This window comes from Zootoca vivipara, chromosome 3, assembly GCF_965207765.1.
Source record: "Zootoca vivipara chromosome 3, rZooViv2.hap1.1, whole genome shotgun sequence".
Classification (NCBI taxonomy): domain Eukaryota; kingdom Metazoa; phylum Chordata; class Lepidosauria; order Squamata; family Lacertidae; genus Zootoca; species Zootoca vivipara.
Genome location: NC_142586.1, coordinates 45,377,949 through 45,393,326, shown reverse-complemented (window position 1 = coordinate 45,393,326; position 15,378 = coordinate 45,377,949). Strand labels below are relative to the sequence as shown.

General features: G+C 41.3%; 1 protein-coding gene across 2 annotated transcripts in view; it reads right to left on the bottom strand.

Annotated features, from left to right (window-relative positions):
• The window catches only part of GRIK2 (glutamate ionotropic receptor kainate type subunit 2), a 442,739-nt gene that overhangs the window by 247,297 nt on the left and 180,064 nt on the right, over window positions 1-15,378 (bottom strand). For both annotated transcript variants that reach the window (XM_088665996.1, XM_088665995.1), the window contains exons 4-6: window positions 11,572-11,753; window positions 6,414-6,467; window positions 2,505-2,678 (exon numbers count right to left, since the gene is read on the bottom strand). In XM_088665996.1, coding sequence (XP_088522122.1) covers window positions 2,505-2,678; window positions 6,414-6,467; window positions 11,572-11,753 — 410 coding nt within the window. The remainder of the gene's footprint in view (window positions 1-2,504; window positions 2,679-6,413; window positions 6,468-11,571; window positions 11,754-15,378) is intronic.

Genomic DNA, 15,378 nt, shown 5'->3' with positions numbered 1-15,378 from the left:
AGCAATTTGTCCATGGCAAATTAGCTTGAAAATCCTAGTTGCAAACCATTTTCTTGAATTTCCATCAAGACTTAGGTCCCTAGCGGCAGCATTTTAGCTCTTTTCTGTCACAGTAATAGTGCTTCTTTGTTACAGCTGTAAGAAGAAAAATCCCCGTCCCACCCAAAAAATAATCCTAATCCGATAAGATCTTGGTAAACCCTTTGCACTGCTTTAAAAACAGGGCAAGCACCTTGTAGGAAATTTTTAAAGAGTACATTTCATCTAGAACAAATTCAATGTTATATAAAAAGCCACTGTGCGCAACAGGCTGGTGGCATTTGACTCTTCTCTACACGCCCTTGCCTAGTCTAAACAAAAAGTAACTTGGAATCACTTAAGTTTTGACACCTAAGGGTCATGGCTGAGTGGGTGGGCCTCTGATCTCTGCATGCAGAAGATCCGAGGTTCAATCCCCCAGCATCTCCAGGTGGGGCTGGGAAAGACCCCCAGAATGAAACCCTGGAGAGAGTCACTGCCAATCAACACAGACAGTACTGAGCTAAATGGAACAACAGTCTTAACTTGGTATAGGGTAGCTTCCTATGTACTTTCTAATATTATGAGGAAGAACCAAACCTTTCTGGAATGCAGACATCAGAGAGTGTCATGTTTCCTCATAAAAAGGTGAGTGAATTGTAAACAAAGCACTTCATCTGATGACAAAGTGCAACTGGACTCCCTCTGCCCCCATGAGATGAATAGACAGTTCACATGGAAGAAACAGCACTGTTCCACTACAATGCACCTCATATTAGCTCCCATCTTGTTCTATAATGAAGAGCCAGGAGTCCAGGAAGAGCTCACCTGATTGTGGCTCCCTGGACTCCTTTCCCTACAGCTAGTAGCAGCAGAATAATCCATAACTTGTGGCACAGCAAAGCCCACTGGCTGCTTCCACACTGGCAGCAATAGATTTGAAGACAAGCTCTCGATAGCCTAGAGGAACATCTAACAAAGCAACTTTGGAAATTCTCCCCTTACACCACTGCCACCCTACTTGCCCAGAAAGCACAAAACATTCATTACTGTGCAGCTGAATAGATGGACTCATATGATAGCTCCTAGGAACCAATTAAAGGGGTTAACTGAGCCATGAGACTTCATAAACGAATCCAATTCCTTTTTTCTTTATTTCCTACTACAGCTCAGAGATAAAGCCAAGGGAAAAATGCATAAGCTCTAGAATCTTATATAGTGACAAATGACTGTGTTAGCACCACCAATAATGGGTCTTTCTTTCAGACACAAGGAACTGCGCTGAGATTCCTATTGCCTTACAACACCAGGAGAAAAAGAGAACATGAAATGTATAAGCAATATAAGCCCACTGCATTAAACAAATGGGAATGCTCCCAGTGTTGACAATAACCCTTTATCTAGTAAGCAAAAGTTTCACTTCCTCCCCTGCTTTTCTTTTCTTTCTTTTTCACAAACGAAGAGACTTAAATGCTAAATTACAAAATCTTACCCTCTTTCAAAAACCCAATGCAGCAAAGTATATAGTAAGATTGAAAGAAGTCAAATCTAAAATAGAAGACTATGTCAATGTTTTGGCAGTGTGTGCCTGTGTGAGGATGCACCTATGTCCAGTTTCCAGTGCAACCCCCCTCAAGCATTTACACCTATCACCTGGGGGAATGTGTTATTTCCTCCAGATAGCACATTCAGTGTTGTTGCATTTATTGTGTGGAACGTAACTGCAAGAGTTTCATGGCCATCTATTAGATATTGACTGTGATTTAAATGAAGGATGGATGAAAACTCTTTTATTCCCTCATTGTCACTGCCACAATATTTATGTACCCCTTAAGGAAGAGTCCAACTTAAATTTTGAGAATGCCGCAAGGTGTGTGTGAAAGAAGGCAGCCCCCCCCCCCGGAAAATTGCTGGATCAGAGGCACCATTTTTAATTCCATCACTCAGTGTCATTCCTGTGGAGCCTTCTAGGAAAAATAAAGGCAGCCAATACTTCTGTGCCCACTTGCCAGTACTAAACCTAAGCCTTCCAATCTTAGTAGTTTTGTTTATTCGTAGTCATCTGGCCATCATGAAAGTTTAACAGTATGAAAGTAAACCCCCATTTCACATCAATAGAAGTTAACTCAGACCCAAATAAATAACAACAAAAACTTAAAAGCCAAATTTCCCTGGCAGGTTACATGAAGCCTCCTAAAAACAGATTCCCCCAACCCTCTTTTAAAATCTGGTGCTTCCACAATGGGCTGCATGATTCAGGCCAAACACTCTGATATATACATCATGTAATTTGTTCAGCTTCACTTCTCAGATATCACAGACTGAGAGATGTTCCCAAAATGAGGCATCCTGTTGAAGACAGCAAAATAAAGCACTGAGAAAGAAATGTGTAATAAAACCAACTACCAGTATACAGCTAAAGGTAAGGTTGGAATTCTAAAACATTTGTAGGTTCACATGAACTAAACTGTAGATTGTGCTCCTACCGTCATGAATCCATCCAGCAAACCTGAATCAGGCTTTGGAGGTGCTTGTAATCGTTCCATGGACCACTTTTCAATGATGGATGCCACTTGGGTGTTTTCTGTATTGAGAATCCTGAATCCAGTCATGTTAACCCCACTATACCGATATGGCTCCACATCAAGAGCAAAGAGGTCCTGAAGGAAGAGAAGAAAGGATGGACATTTGTAGTTGCTATCATGCATTCTGAATCTTTTCTATTCAAACAAGTATTTTATGCCCTCTCCAATGCAGTTTAGAATAATCACCAGTGCTTAAAAAGTCCATAATATTGTGCATTGAATTAATTGCTAACAACTTTACATGTACATGAAAATAAATGACTAATTTATACTGCTTCTGATTACCTACATCTGCGCTGAGAGCCCAAACAAACCTGAGTAGCCATTAACAATATGCAGAAAAGTCCAGCAAAGTCAGTGAGCTGCATACTTTGTTGTTTACTAACATTCCATAAACCTGAATTAGGCAAACGTTGGGGTTTCCTGCTTTAATAAGCCTATTTTCAGTGACAGGTAGGTAGCCGTGTTGGTCTGACGTAGTCGAAACAAAATAAAAAAAATTCCTTCCAGCAGCACCTTAAAGACCAACTAAGTTTTTTATTTTGGTATGAGCTTTCGTGTGCATGCACACTTCTTCAGCGGTTCATCAGATATCAGATATTATATTCAGGAAAATAATAGAAAGACCCAAGTTCAACACATTTTCTCCAGTGCTACAATCTACAAATTCACAAGCAGAACCATATCCCCCCCCTTTTTTGCAATGTTCTGCTTAATGACAAATACAGGAGACTACCACCAGCACAACAGTTTAGTTGAATCCAGCCCCAGGAGTTTTAAACACAACTCGTTTGTTCAGCATAGATATGGAAAACGGTAAACATATCAACAAAACAAAAAGAATACAGTGAAGGCACCTGCCTGATTTCAACAGGCAGGAATTTTCACTTGTATTAACTGGACAAAAATTTAGCCTTTGTATGGGAACTGTGAATTTTTACTTTGCTTGCCAAAGGCTGAAATCTTGTTATTGGTTTCTGAAGCAGTAGTGCTTTGGCAGGGATCAAACAAGAGGCACTTATTTATTCAGTAAATGGCAGGGAGAGACGGACCGACCGACCGACCAGTGCACACGCAGAGAGAGAGAGAGAGAGAGAGAGAGAGAAGGCACAGCAGTAGCCCCCCCCCCCCTTCCAGGACAGTGGCATATGATTAATTGTTCATTGTTAATGCAAGAACCCAAGCTAATCTCAGAGATAGTTAACATTCCAAATTCCAATTAGAGTTTATAGTATCATTTTTCACAATGTGACTAGGTCACGTAGATGCTTCTTCTGGGTCTATGCTACAATGCACAGTGACTTTCCAAAACACTGAGCTGCCCTTCCACCTTTGTTTTAAGACACTATTTAGTTGGGGAGGGGGAGAAGTAGTAAAATTATACAGTATTATCACACAGCTGAAAAGTGCCAAGACCTAATTTCCTATCTGGCAAGATATGGTCCAATCACACATTAATCTTCCAGTATACTACCACACTACCACATATACTTTGACTCAGTCCATCTTCCTGGCTATAGTGTTTTAGAAGGAGAGAGCAGAAATAAATGTGCAAAAGTGTCCTGCACTTCTCAATAACAATTTAAGAGATGGCATGACCAAGACATGAGAGGAGGTGGCAAATTTTCCCCACAGCATAGGGAAATAGGTTTGGCTAAGTGCAGAACTGCTTGAAATGATGTCCCCCAAGTCCTTCCCACCCCCTCGCTTTTTAAATTTTGGGTGGCTTCCAGACTACCTTGGACAATTGCATAAATAATTATGTAATTTAAACACATTCCTGTTTACTCAAAACTATAATAAATATGCACAACAGTTCAGAGAATTAATGAGCTATTACATTAGGCTCCAAATCAATCATGGGAAAGTACACTTCCAAACAGCACAGCTAAACAGCGTGACTAGAAAATTTATTGGACATGGCTTTCGCTGTGTCAGGTAAGAAGTAATTAATAAAGCAGAGGAGCCAAAAAGTGATAGAAGTTACATGGCTCCACTGAGCATAAAAATCTATCATCTCCTGGCATGTCCCAAATTATCCTCAGTTGTCAACTGCTGAAGTTTACATTCAGTTCTTCAGGGGGGGGGGACATCCACCCTCCCATCAGCCTGCTCCTGAGACCTAATTAGCAAATGGGAATACGTAATTAGTCCAGAAGTCTGATCATGAAGTGCAGAACTTTTATGGCATGTTAATTTTATTATTTATTCAGTTCATTTATGGATTGGCCTGGTCCCTTGCTCTTTATTCGAAGGAACTCAGAGAGAAAGACTTCCAGCCAGCCAGTTTACTAGGTTTAGCCTGCTTAGCTTCAGCCGTAGAACAGCCACCATCTGCCTTCTGGCCATTATTTTGGGCTTAACCACTGGATCACTCGGGATCTCCAGCAGGAACATCCAGAATAAATCTGTGCCAATGAAGTACTGTATGCAGCAGACGGCTGACATTTACAGCAGCAGCAGCAGCATCTGAAAGTGGCTCATTTTGAAATCCACTTTAATCTGCTGGGCTTCTCTCCCCCCCAACACTCTGCCTCTCCTTTCACAGACATATCAAAACCAACAAATGCTGCTTGACAGCATAAGGCTGCTAACTGGAATGAGGATGTGCACCCCTTTCTAGTCATCTCATTCTTTCCACACAGTACAAGCCACATTGGGTGCATGGGACTAGGAGCTGCCTTGTGCCCAGTCAGGCCATTGGTATCTCTTCCTCAGGACTGTCTACACTGACTGGCAGCGACTCTCCAAGGTTTCAGATGGAGTTCCTCCCAGCCCTACCTGGAGATGCCAAGGAATGAAGTTTCCACATGGAAAGCAGATGCTCTACCACTGAGCAATGGCCCTTCCCCACACAGGAAGGAATGCTCCATCGGACACTCTGGACGCAGGCAGAATTTAAGGCTTCAAATGTGAAAACCTTTTGAATGGATCTAGAAACTATCGCAAAACTTTCAGGATTGCTGTTCTGTTTCCTATAATGTACACCTATTAAAAGCCTAACAGCTGCAGTTTTTCTGGTTGTTTGTGAGCTCCAAGTCCTGCCTGTAAGTTGGTGAGTTCCTCTAAGGGTGTGGGGAAGAAGCTAGAATGCAAGAAAGCTAGAATGCGGATTTTGGCACGATCTCATTATGACTTAGGGAGGCAAATGGATAGAGATTTTCCTCCCTGCTCCTGTCTATCCTTTCAGGTGGCTAGCACAGACATCCCCAAACTTCGGCCCTCCAGATGTTTTGGACTACAATTCCCATCTTCCCCGACCACTGGTCCTGTTAGCTAGGGATCATGGGAGTTGTAGGCCAAAACATCTGGAGGGCCACAGTTTGGGGATGCCTGGGCTAGCAGGTTTTAAAAGGGGACTAAAGCTATTCCTATTCAGATAGAACTCCCCTCCCCCCCATCTAATTACAAGAGCCAAAATACAACAAGTTGTCTAAAAACCAGAAACATTCCCAGGTGTTGACAGGATCAAACAAGTCTCCTCCAAAAAGAAGGGAGAAGAGATCCGCTCATTCTGAACTGCGTGCTGTGTGTTTCTCCAGAACAAATAACTATCTTCAAAACTGTAAAATCAGTCCTGCCCCCCACCCCCTTTGCAAGGAGTGTCAGTTTTCCAGAATAATACTTACGAACATTAATTAAACCAGCCCCCAGAGCTTCCACTGCAACTTATCAAAATCAAGTGGAGAAACACTCAGTACTTCTTTCTCTTCTATTCCTGAGAGACCACTTTCACTTTGTCAAGCAATATAATTAAGAAACTAAAGGCCTTTGTCTGAGGCCGCCAGCAGATTCCTATAAGCTACTTACCAATGTGGTAAAGATGTAATGATAGTATTCTGTCATCATTCCCATTGCTAAACCCTAAAGGGAAAGAAAAAACAATCCAACATCACACATTATTATTATTTTAAAGTTACATAACATTGCTTTTAATATTTCTAAGGTTACACATAGCATTGCTTTTAATCACACCTATATGAATAATGAAAGGCTCTCTGAAGAATACCATTGGGATGAAACTATAGGGCTGGAATCATATTAAAATTAGGTCAAGCAAATCATTCCTTAGCAGTTGGAGCAGATTACTTGCTATTAAAGGAATTTATGAACCAAATCTGCTGATAGAAAGATTATTAGTGAACTGTTTAGGGCTGCAAATGTGAAAGAAGCTTACAGTTTTACATATTAATGGGAACTTTCAGTTGCCAACCAAAAATCTGACTCGGGAATGGTTCCATTAATTGTATTTATTATACATCTTCACCAGAAAGGATACGTAATGAGGAAAAGGTAGAGTTACTCCAAGTGAACAATATTACTCAATTAAAAGGGGTTGAAGGCTGGCACCAAACACAGAACACTCCAACACTCTACCCTGCAAGCAGCACTTAAGCTTCAAGCCCTGCAGGCACATTTTTTAGCATTAATGGCTCATATAAAGCACCAGGGCTACTTTCCAACTCCCCGGAGTTATTTCCAAATATTTCTAAGGAGCACATCAGCTTCAGCTGTGCAGTCTAGATTTTCCATAATCATTTCTTGGATTAATAAGTGAGACTGAGTCTAACGTTGCCGTGGTCAGAACTAACTTCCTTCGTCCACCAAGATGGTGTCATGTAGACAAATGGATGGAAATAGGAAGAGCTATTGTGAATATATGAGCTGAAATTGTAGCTAAACAGAGCTGTAAAGAAGTACAAAAAACAGCACTGATGAGTTTTGAATGACAAGAATCAGGAAGGTGCCTTGCTTCATCCATGTGACTGAGTCACACCTTCTCTTTACCGTGTCTCCCCTCCATTGGGGGGGGGGGAGAGACAGAGAAGAATCCTGAAAGATCACCCAACAGGGCAGCTCCTCAGAGGAATTAAGGCTGTCAATAGTCTGTTCTGATGACCAAGAGACAATCAAGCAGAAGCGCAAATAACAGCCTATTTCAGGCCTTGTTTATCAAATGAGAACACTAATACAACAGGGCAGCACTTTTAGCCCTGCTGTCAAAGTCCTGTGGTTCTTACTTCATTAGTTTAGGTTGAACGCCTTCAAAACTACCTGAGGCTCCCTGCTGCAGCCTAAACATGTGAGAGTCTGGGGAAACTGGTGTGACCTCAGAGGCTGCGGCTAAAAGCATATCCCTGAAGCCTCACTGTACCCATATTCTTTGTTTGGTAAGTAATCATAGGATTGTAGAGTTGGAAGGGACCCTGAGGATCATCTAGCCCAAATCCCTGCAATTCAGGAAAATACAGGGTTCAAACTGCAATCTTGGTGTTATCAGCAACACATTCTATGGCTAATAACTTTAATCTTCTGATATGGATTTTTAAGAATTAAGAGGAAGGGTTGAAAATCAGCATCTAGGACTGCTACACAGTGATGGGAATGTATGCCACATATAGATTATGGGTAGGGCAGTCTGTACCCAAATCCCAGAGTGAGCTCCATTCTCCATTGCAAACATGCAAGATATCCTACATTGGCTCCCAGTACGTTTCCGAGCACAATTCAAAGTGTTGGTACTGACCTTTAAAGCCCTAAACAGCCTCAGTCCTGTATACCTAAAGGAGCGTCTCCACCCCATCGTTCTACCTGGACACTGAGATCCAGCGCCAAGGGCCTTCTGGCGGTTCCCTCACTGCGAGAAGCAAAGCTACAGGGAACCAGGCAGAGGGCCTTCTCGGTAGTGGCACCCACCCTGTGGAACACCCTCCCATCAAGGTCAGAGAGATAAACAACTACCTGACATTTAGAAAATACCTAAAGGCAGCCCTGCTTAGGGAAGTTTTTAATCTGTGATATTTTAATGTGGCGGGGGGGACCCGGCCAGATGGGCGGGGTATAAATAATAATAATAATTATTATTATTATTATTATTATTATTATTATTATTATTCTCAAGTGCATCAGACTGGCTCTTAAGCTACAGCAGAAGGAAAGGGTAATGTTCTCACCTACCCACATTGGAAGCCTTGGGTATGTGGGCTAGAGGTCAAACATATTAGCCCCTGGCTCACAAGCGTCTTAAGATTTCAAGGGAGAAGGAGGGGTCAGAAAAGGCTGCTAATTTGCTTGCTTTGAGATTCCAGAGCAGAGTTGCAGCAGAAACTTTACATCTTTCTCCCCACATCAAAGACCTTGGAGCATGAGAAGGGGCAACACAGAACAGGCATTTATGCTATACCACTTCATGCTTCAAGGAAATCAGCGAAGAAACCAGTGTTTGTTCTTCTCTTTTTCTACAGCAGAGGCTTTGGGGAATGCAAGGTTTGGTTCTAGACAACACCACTGAGTCTTAAAGGCAACTTGCATAAGATGTGTGAAAATAAATAGGAGTATTAAAATGCAACTGCCTTCATCCGGTCCTTTGCCAGCTGAATGCACTGCAATGCTCTTCATTGCAAAATATATGTAGCATGAATTCAGAATATGAAACTCTCATCATGCTGTTACACACATAATCAACTACAAATATGGGTGGCAAGGTGGGGGGGGGGCACTTCGCATATCAGTGCCAAAGCCTAATTTATAAAAAGACACGGACACTTGTGTTATTAAATGAACTAGAGTGTTTCGAGTATCAAGAGGGAAAGAAAAGAAATATTTAACAAAATAATTCATATGCAAAAAGTGCACTCCTACGAAAAAAAAATCCATGGCTGCATATATTCAAGTCAATGTTCTTTATCTGCTCAAGGAAGTAGCCTGAGAATTGGTTTTGTATATTTGGAGCATTAGGCAGAACAAATCCTCGCCATTAATAAGCAAGATGGGAAAGAGATAATTCAGCAAAGAAAATCTTTTTACTGTGTAAAGGAGATGGGAGTGATAAAGCCAGGTTTCCACTTTGCTCTAATACTTATATAGTACAGGGCTGTTTTTGCTGACAGAGAAACTAATAAAAGCCACAGTTGCTGCTGCTCACCTACAACCTATTGGTCCATTATAAATAATGCAACTTGGCTGATGGACTAACTTATTGTTCAGGTTGCTGGGTTCTTAGCTAGCACAAAACTAGTAAACATTTTGGACTCAAGTGTTTTAAAGCGAATGAATATTCAAACAACATCAGCAATTTTTCTTGCACTTTTAGGCTGCAATCCAACAAAAGTAAGGTTTTGATCTTAACTTTTTGATCTGTGAACAGAGGCAGAACTGCTGAGATGATCCCTTCCGTGAGCACAGTTCTCCTCCCATGAACAGACTAAAAAGTTAAGATCTCACCTGTATTTATGAACATAAGTGAGACCACAGGACAGAGGAGACAAAGTAAGTTTTCATTAGTTTCCATCTCCACTGCTCAGGTGGTTGAACAATGGCAGTCTCCAAACAAAAGCTTCAAGGAAAGGAAAGGTGTACATATTTGCAAGGTGCACCCACCTCTTTGCAAGACATGAACTTCTGCGCTAGAGCAGACTATTAAGTCCAATAAACGAAATATCATAATAAAACCAAGGTAATGCACATTTTGTGAGTTTGTGAATAACTATTTTGTAGAAAACACCAAGACTTAGGTTGACACGTGACTCAGACCCAGCCCAAATAAATCTGTCCTGTTAATTTGAATGAAGGGCTTAAGGTTTACATTGCTCTTCTCCAGCAGCGTCACTCACTTCAAGCCCATGTGGAAATAGTTCTGTCTTCTAGTGCGCAAGTCAGTATGGGACCCAGTTCACCAATGACATGGTGTGGAGTAGACCATAATACTTTCTCAGTGCTTTTAGGTTCTGACCCCCTAGAAATGTTCTCCTCTTCACTTGGAACTCTCTGTGGTGCCAACATTTTCAAGTACTGCTTTTGTTAGGATGTGACTGGGGAGAGGTTCTTGGTAAACACTGATCACATCCAAACTGATGAAACTGTGGAGTGCAAGCAATCTGACCACACCAATTCAGATATATTGAGGCTTTGCTTAACAACAGTCAGAAGAAGAAGAGGTGAAAATAAGTCAGGAAGTTTTATTCTAGGGTAGCAGCCTACAAAACTAAAGTAAGCAATCCATGTGATTAGAATACTTCTGGTAGCATATAGAGGCACCCTTCCTGCATATTATGGTTTGGAATTCAAGAGCCATTTGAGGAATGAATATTTTCCTTTTCCCCCTGGTTTGCTTTTGGCATGGGTTTAGTGCAGGGACAGGAAACCATATACCGAGGGCCTTCTCGGTAGTGGCACCCACCCTGTGGAATGCCCTCCCACTAGAGGTCAAAGAGAACAATTACCAGACCTTTAGAAGGCAGCTCAAGGCAGCCCTGTTTAGGGAAGCTTTTAATGTTTGATGGATTTCTGTATTTTAGAATTTCTGTTTTTTTGGAAGCCGCCCAGAGTGGCTGGGGGAACCCGGCCAGATGGGCGGGGTATAAATAATAAATTATTATTATTATTATTATTATTATTATTATTATTATTATTCCCTATTTGTTTCTTTGCTTTCCTACTTTTATATCACACCTTTATATCACGGTCTCCTATCCAGGCATAGATTCAGACTTCAACAAAGTGGTGGCTTCATGTGCCATCAGACTACACCCTGGAATGATTGAGAACTACATTCCCTCTGGGGCAACCTGCCCCATAAACTAATCAATAGGTGAGGCCAAAGACACATAGGGCACCAAACCAAAGGTGGCACAGGCTACCCTCTTTTCTGCCACCTCTTTTTCTTGCCAGCTGTCTTTCGGATTCTCTCACCACCCACACACACTATCACTCCCTCTCAACTGCTCCCCACCCAGCAGGCTGCTGGAGGAACAATGGATTGCTCTTTCCAGAGGTCTGAACTAATCACTGGCAGAAGGCACTAGGGGCCACAGGCGGACCATTCCAAATTCAATGTTGCATGTGCAGTGACAATAACTCTGGTTACTGTTAATTGGGTTCCATCATCATAACCAGGTTTCCCAAACCTTCGCTTCAGTACCGTCTCTGCCTTATCTTAGTGATGCATGTAGGAAAGGGGTGTATTTACCTGTTTCAAAATGCCTGCTGCCATTTCATGACTGCAGTCAAAGATGACATGGAATTCCTTGCCTCTTTTCATCTCCTTGAGCAAGGGTTTTGCATCCTTTGTGTCAGCTGGTAACTGGCGGATTTTTAGTCGCAGGTTGTACCGTGATGGAGCCTTAATAAGCTCTTGCAATCGAATGAGACCTTTTCAGCAGAAAAAGAGACAAAGGAGACCCAAGGTTAAGTTGTTGAAGCGAAAATATGATATTGCAAGAGCAGCTGAATTCCCCCCCCCCTTTTAAATAGCTTTTACACATTCAAATTTTCCTCCTTTTCCTAGCATGTGAATATGGAAATTCATGTTTAAAAATAAAATCCCAACTCCAAGCAGCTTCTCTGCCTCCTTCTTTCCTAATATTGATAGACAGTAAGCAGCCTGAGTTCGGATTACCTTCACAGATATGGACAAATCTTCCTTATCTGGGAGTTAGGGTATTTTCTACTGAAGAATATGTAGCAATCCTCTAATTCACTTATACCAGTGTGCTACACTAATAGTTTGTAATCACACTATTTACTCCATGAGACTAATCTGTCTGGTTTTACATGCAGCTTTGGTTTTGTAGACCAGCATGGACATTCACACAAAAAATCTGCACCAGTGTTCTAAATCAGCCATGGGGGTGGCCTCATTCACTACAGTCATTCATTCATTAAGTTCTGCATGGAAGGGACTTCAGCCAACCCTGTCTCATAACATATTAAGAGGTCTTATCATGTAGATTGACTCTTTTGGGTGGAAAGCTTCTATGCCAACATCTCTCAAGAAGGTGAGGCATTTGCATGGGAAATCAAAATGGTAAGCCTCTTTACATAGATTGCAGTAGTCAGAAGGACCCCTTGCCATAGGAAGAGAGTGTGTGTGTGTGTGTGTGTGTGTGTGTGTGTGTGTGGTGATGATGATGATGATGATGATCCATAACAGCAGAAGAATGATTAATCAGGTCTTAGCAAAAAAAGAGAGAGCATATGATGCATTGTAACAATGCTATAGTATAAGATGAGGCCATGCAAAAACAAACACCATATTGCTTAAATCAAAGTATTGTATTCAAAGTATTTGCTTTTGCCTATGGTTCATGTGCATAGTGAAAAAACATAATATATATTATAAAATAAGTTTGAATTTCTTAAATTTGAAATGTCACTGTTTCTATGCCTATAGGTCAAAGTATAACTCTACTGTGGATTGATATTCTGTACAGATAATACTCTGTACCATGGGTAGGCAAACTAAGGCCCGGGGGCCAGATCCAGCCCAATCGCCTTCTAAATCTGGCCCACGGACAGTCTGGGAATCAGCATGTTTTAACATGAGTAGAATGTGTCCTTTTATTTAAAATGCATCTCTGGGTTATTTGTGGGTCTGGCCCCCCACAAGGTCTGAGGGACAGTGGACCCTGCTGAAAAAGTTTGCTGACCCCTGCTCTGTACAGATGTCTCTATTTTTGAAAATGATGAAAATCATACTAGATGAAAAAGGTTTTAGTTTTTTAAAAAGAAATATATATTCACCACAACACTCTTAACAGATTTTAGCACCCATTTGCTTTTACTATTTAAAAAATAAATAAACTTGATTGTCCAGGGCACTGAAAACTATTTTGGGCTCACACCTTTTTTTAAAATAAAAAAGCAGGGAAAAGGGTTTTCACACTAAGTTGGAATACTCCACATATTATTATTTTTACCTCACAGGTTTTTAGAGCAAAATGCTAGCGAGAGAAAATCAGGAACGTTATGTGAAATAATTCAGCCCTTGTTATCTGAAAGCACTTTAGCAAGTTTACAATGCAATGGATTTGAAGTGGTCTCAGTCCAGTTCCTAGTATAAGTGCTTTCACACTTCAGTGAGCCTAGAGCTAACAATTAGACTTAACCAGATATACTTTTTTAAAAGAAAGAAAGAAAGAAAATAAATCAAGAGAACTCTCAAGCTATAGCTTAATGCAACCCATGTAGTCATTGTCATGACCACTGGCGATATACAATAAAATCTACTGACTACTGAAATCCATGTAGGCCAGTGCTGGGGCACTTTTCTACTTGAACAAAGATGAACTGATCGAGGTGGTTCAGGAAAGTGAGCACAGACCCTCCAAGTGTCCCTATTTTCCAGGGACAGTCCTGGATTTACAGATGCCATCCCAGTTTCTGATTTGATCCTGGAATGTCCCACTTTTCCTTAGGACACCCTATTTTCATTGGAGAAATGTTGGTGGATATGGAGTTATCTGATCCGCGAGCCATCCGAAGGCAGCCCTCTATAGGGAAGTTTTTAATGTTAATGTTTTCTTATGTTTTTTTATATGTTGGAATCTGCCCAGCGTGGCTGGGGCAGCCCAGTCAGATGGGTGGGGTACAAATATCACCATCACGATCATCATCATCATCATCAAATATTTTCATCAGAGGAATGTTGGAGGGTACATTCTTCAATTTGAACCTCCCATTCCTACCAAGGGTTTCACATAACTTTTCACAAACATTCACAATCCTAAGCATAGTGGAAGTAATAGAACAAATCAGAAGATATATTGTGTGTAAAATAGGAGGAACTTACAGATACTGCAGAAGTAGCAGGGAGCATTTGTTGTTATCTGGCCTTCCAATAAATCCTAGACATGCTCTTTCCGCACAATCTCTGGGGTTCTAACTGGCACTGCCTGAGGCTTCTTCTACCCCTATTGTTCCCATTTGCTCAAGGCCCATATTACTCAGAGCACATGGTATTGTTATCTGTAGAATCCCCTGCCTACTGACATATTAAACTCACTCAATCCCAAGAGTCCCTTCAATCAACAGCATTCTGCACTCCCAAACAGCTGGGAGTTATGCTGTCTTGTATTGCTGCCATAATTCTACAGGTAATAGATTCAATTATTTTACCACAATATATTTTTCTAACCGCAGACCTAAAAACAATGTATAATTCATCCACAGTAACAGGTTAGGGGAATGAGAGACTGTGAAATGGGGAGGGAAGGAGCTGGAAGTGTTACAACATATGCAAGAGCTTTTTGTTAGAAATATAACATCAATTTAGATGATTGCTTGACTACAAAGACTTTAAAAACCCTGGGGTAGAAATCCCCTCGAAAATTAGAGTAGCACTTTTAACAAGACTGAAGTAAGAGGTTGTAAAATACCATTTTAAATTCCAGAGGGAAAATAAATGGCTGCATATTTGATAGGGAGAATTACTCTAAGAAAAATAAAATGTACCCTTGTACGATGAATTGCCGCTCCAAAATCATTTTTTAAAAGCAGGTTAGAAAGAACAGCTGCATAGAGCAGGGGTCTGTTCCCTGGCATTGTTTCACCATATGTATGTGTCTCTTTTTGACCCTTTAAATAAGCTGTTCCTCCTCTTTAGGAGTAACTGGGCTTTCAGCTCTACAGCTCAATGGTTAGAAAAATGTGTGAATGGTAGCTCTTTTCAGAAGCTGCCATCAATTTGACTTTAAGGAGAAATAGGAGGCGAGGTTTGCAAGCACTCCAGCTGGCAGCTTCTTCTAAAGAGATCAATCACATCACCTCCTCTTCATGCTCTACTTCCGCCAGCCCTGGGAAACAAGCATCCCAAATTTGCTCCAAATACCCAGGTCTCCTGTTCAGCAACCTTACATGCCACAGCCATGCCACCTGGCCAGCCTGTCAAGCTATTTATCATTCTCATTAATGCTGTACAAGAATATTTCACACACAACAACGGGCTGCGAACAAAGTTGCATTTTTCTGCTCATCTAAAAGCCATTTCTGCACCAGT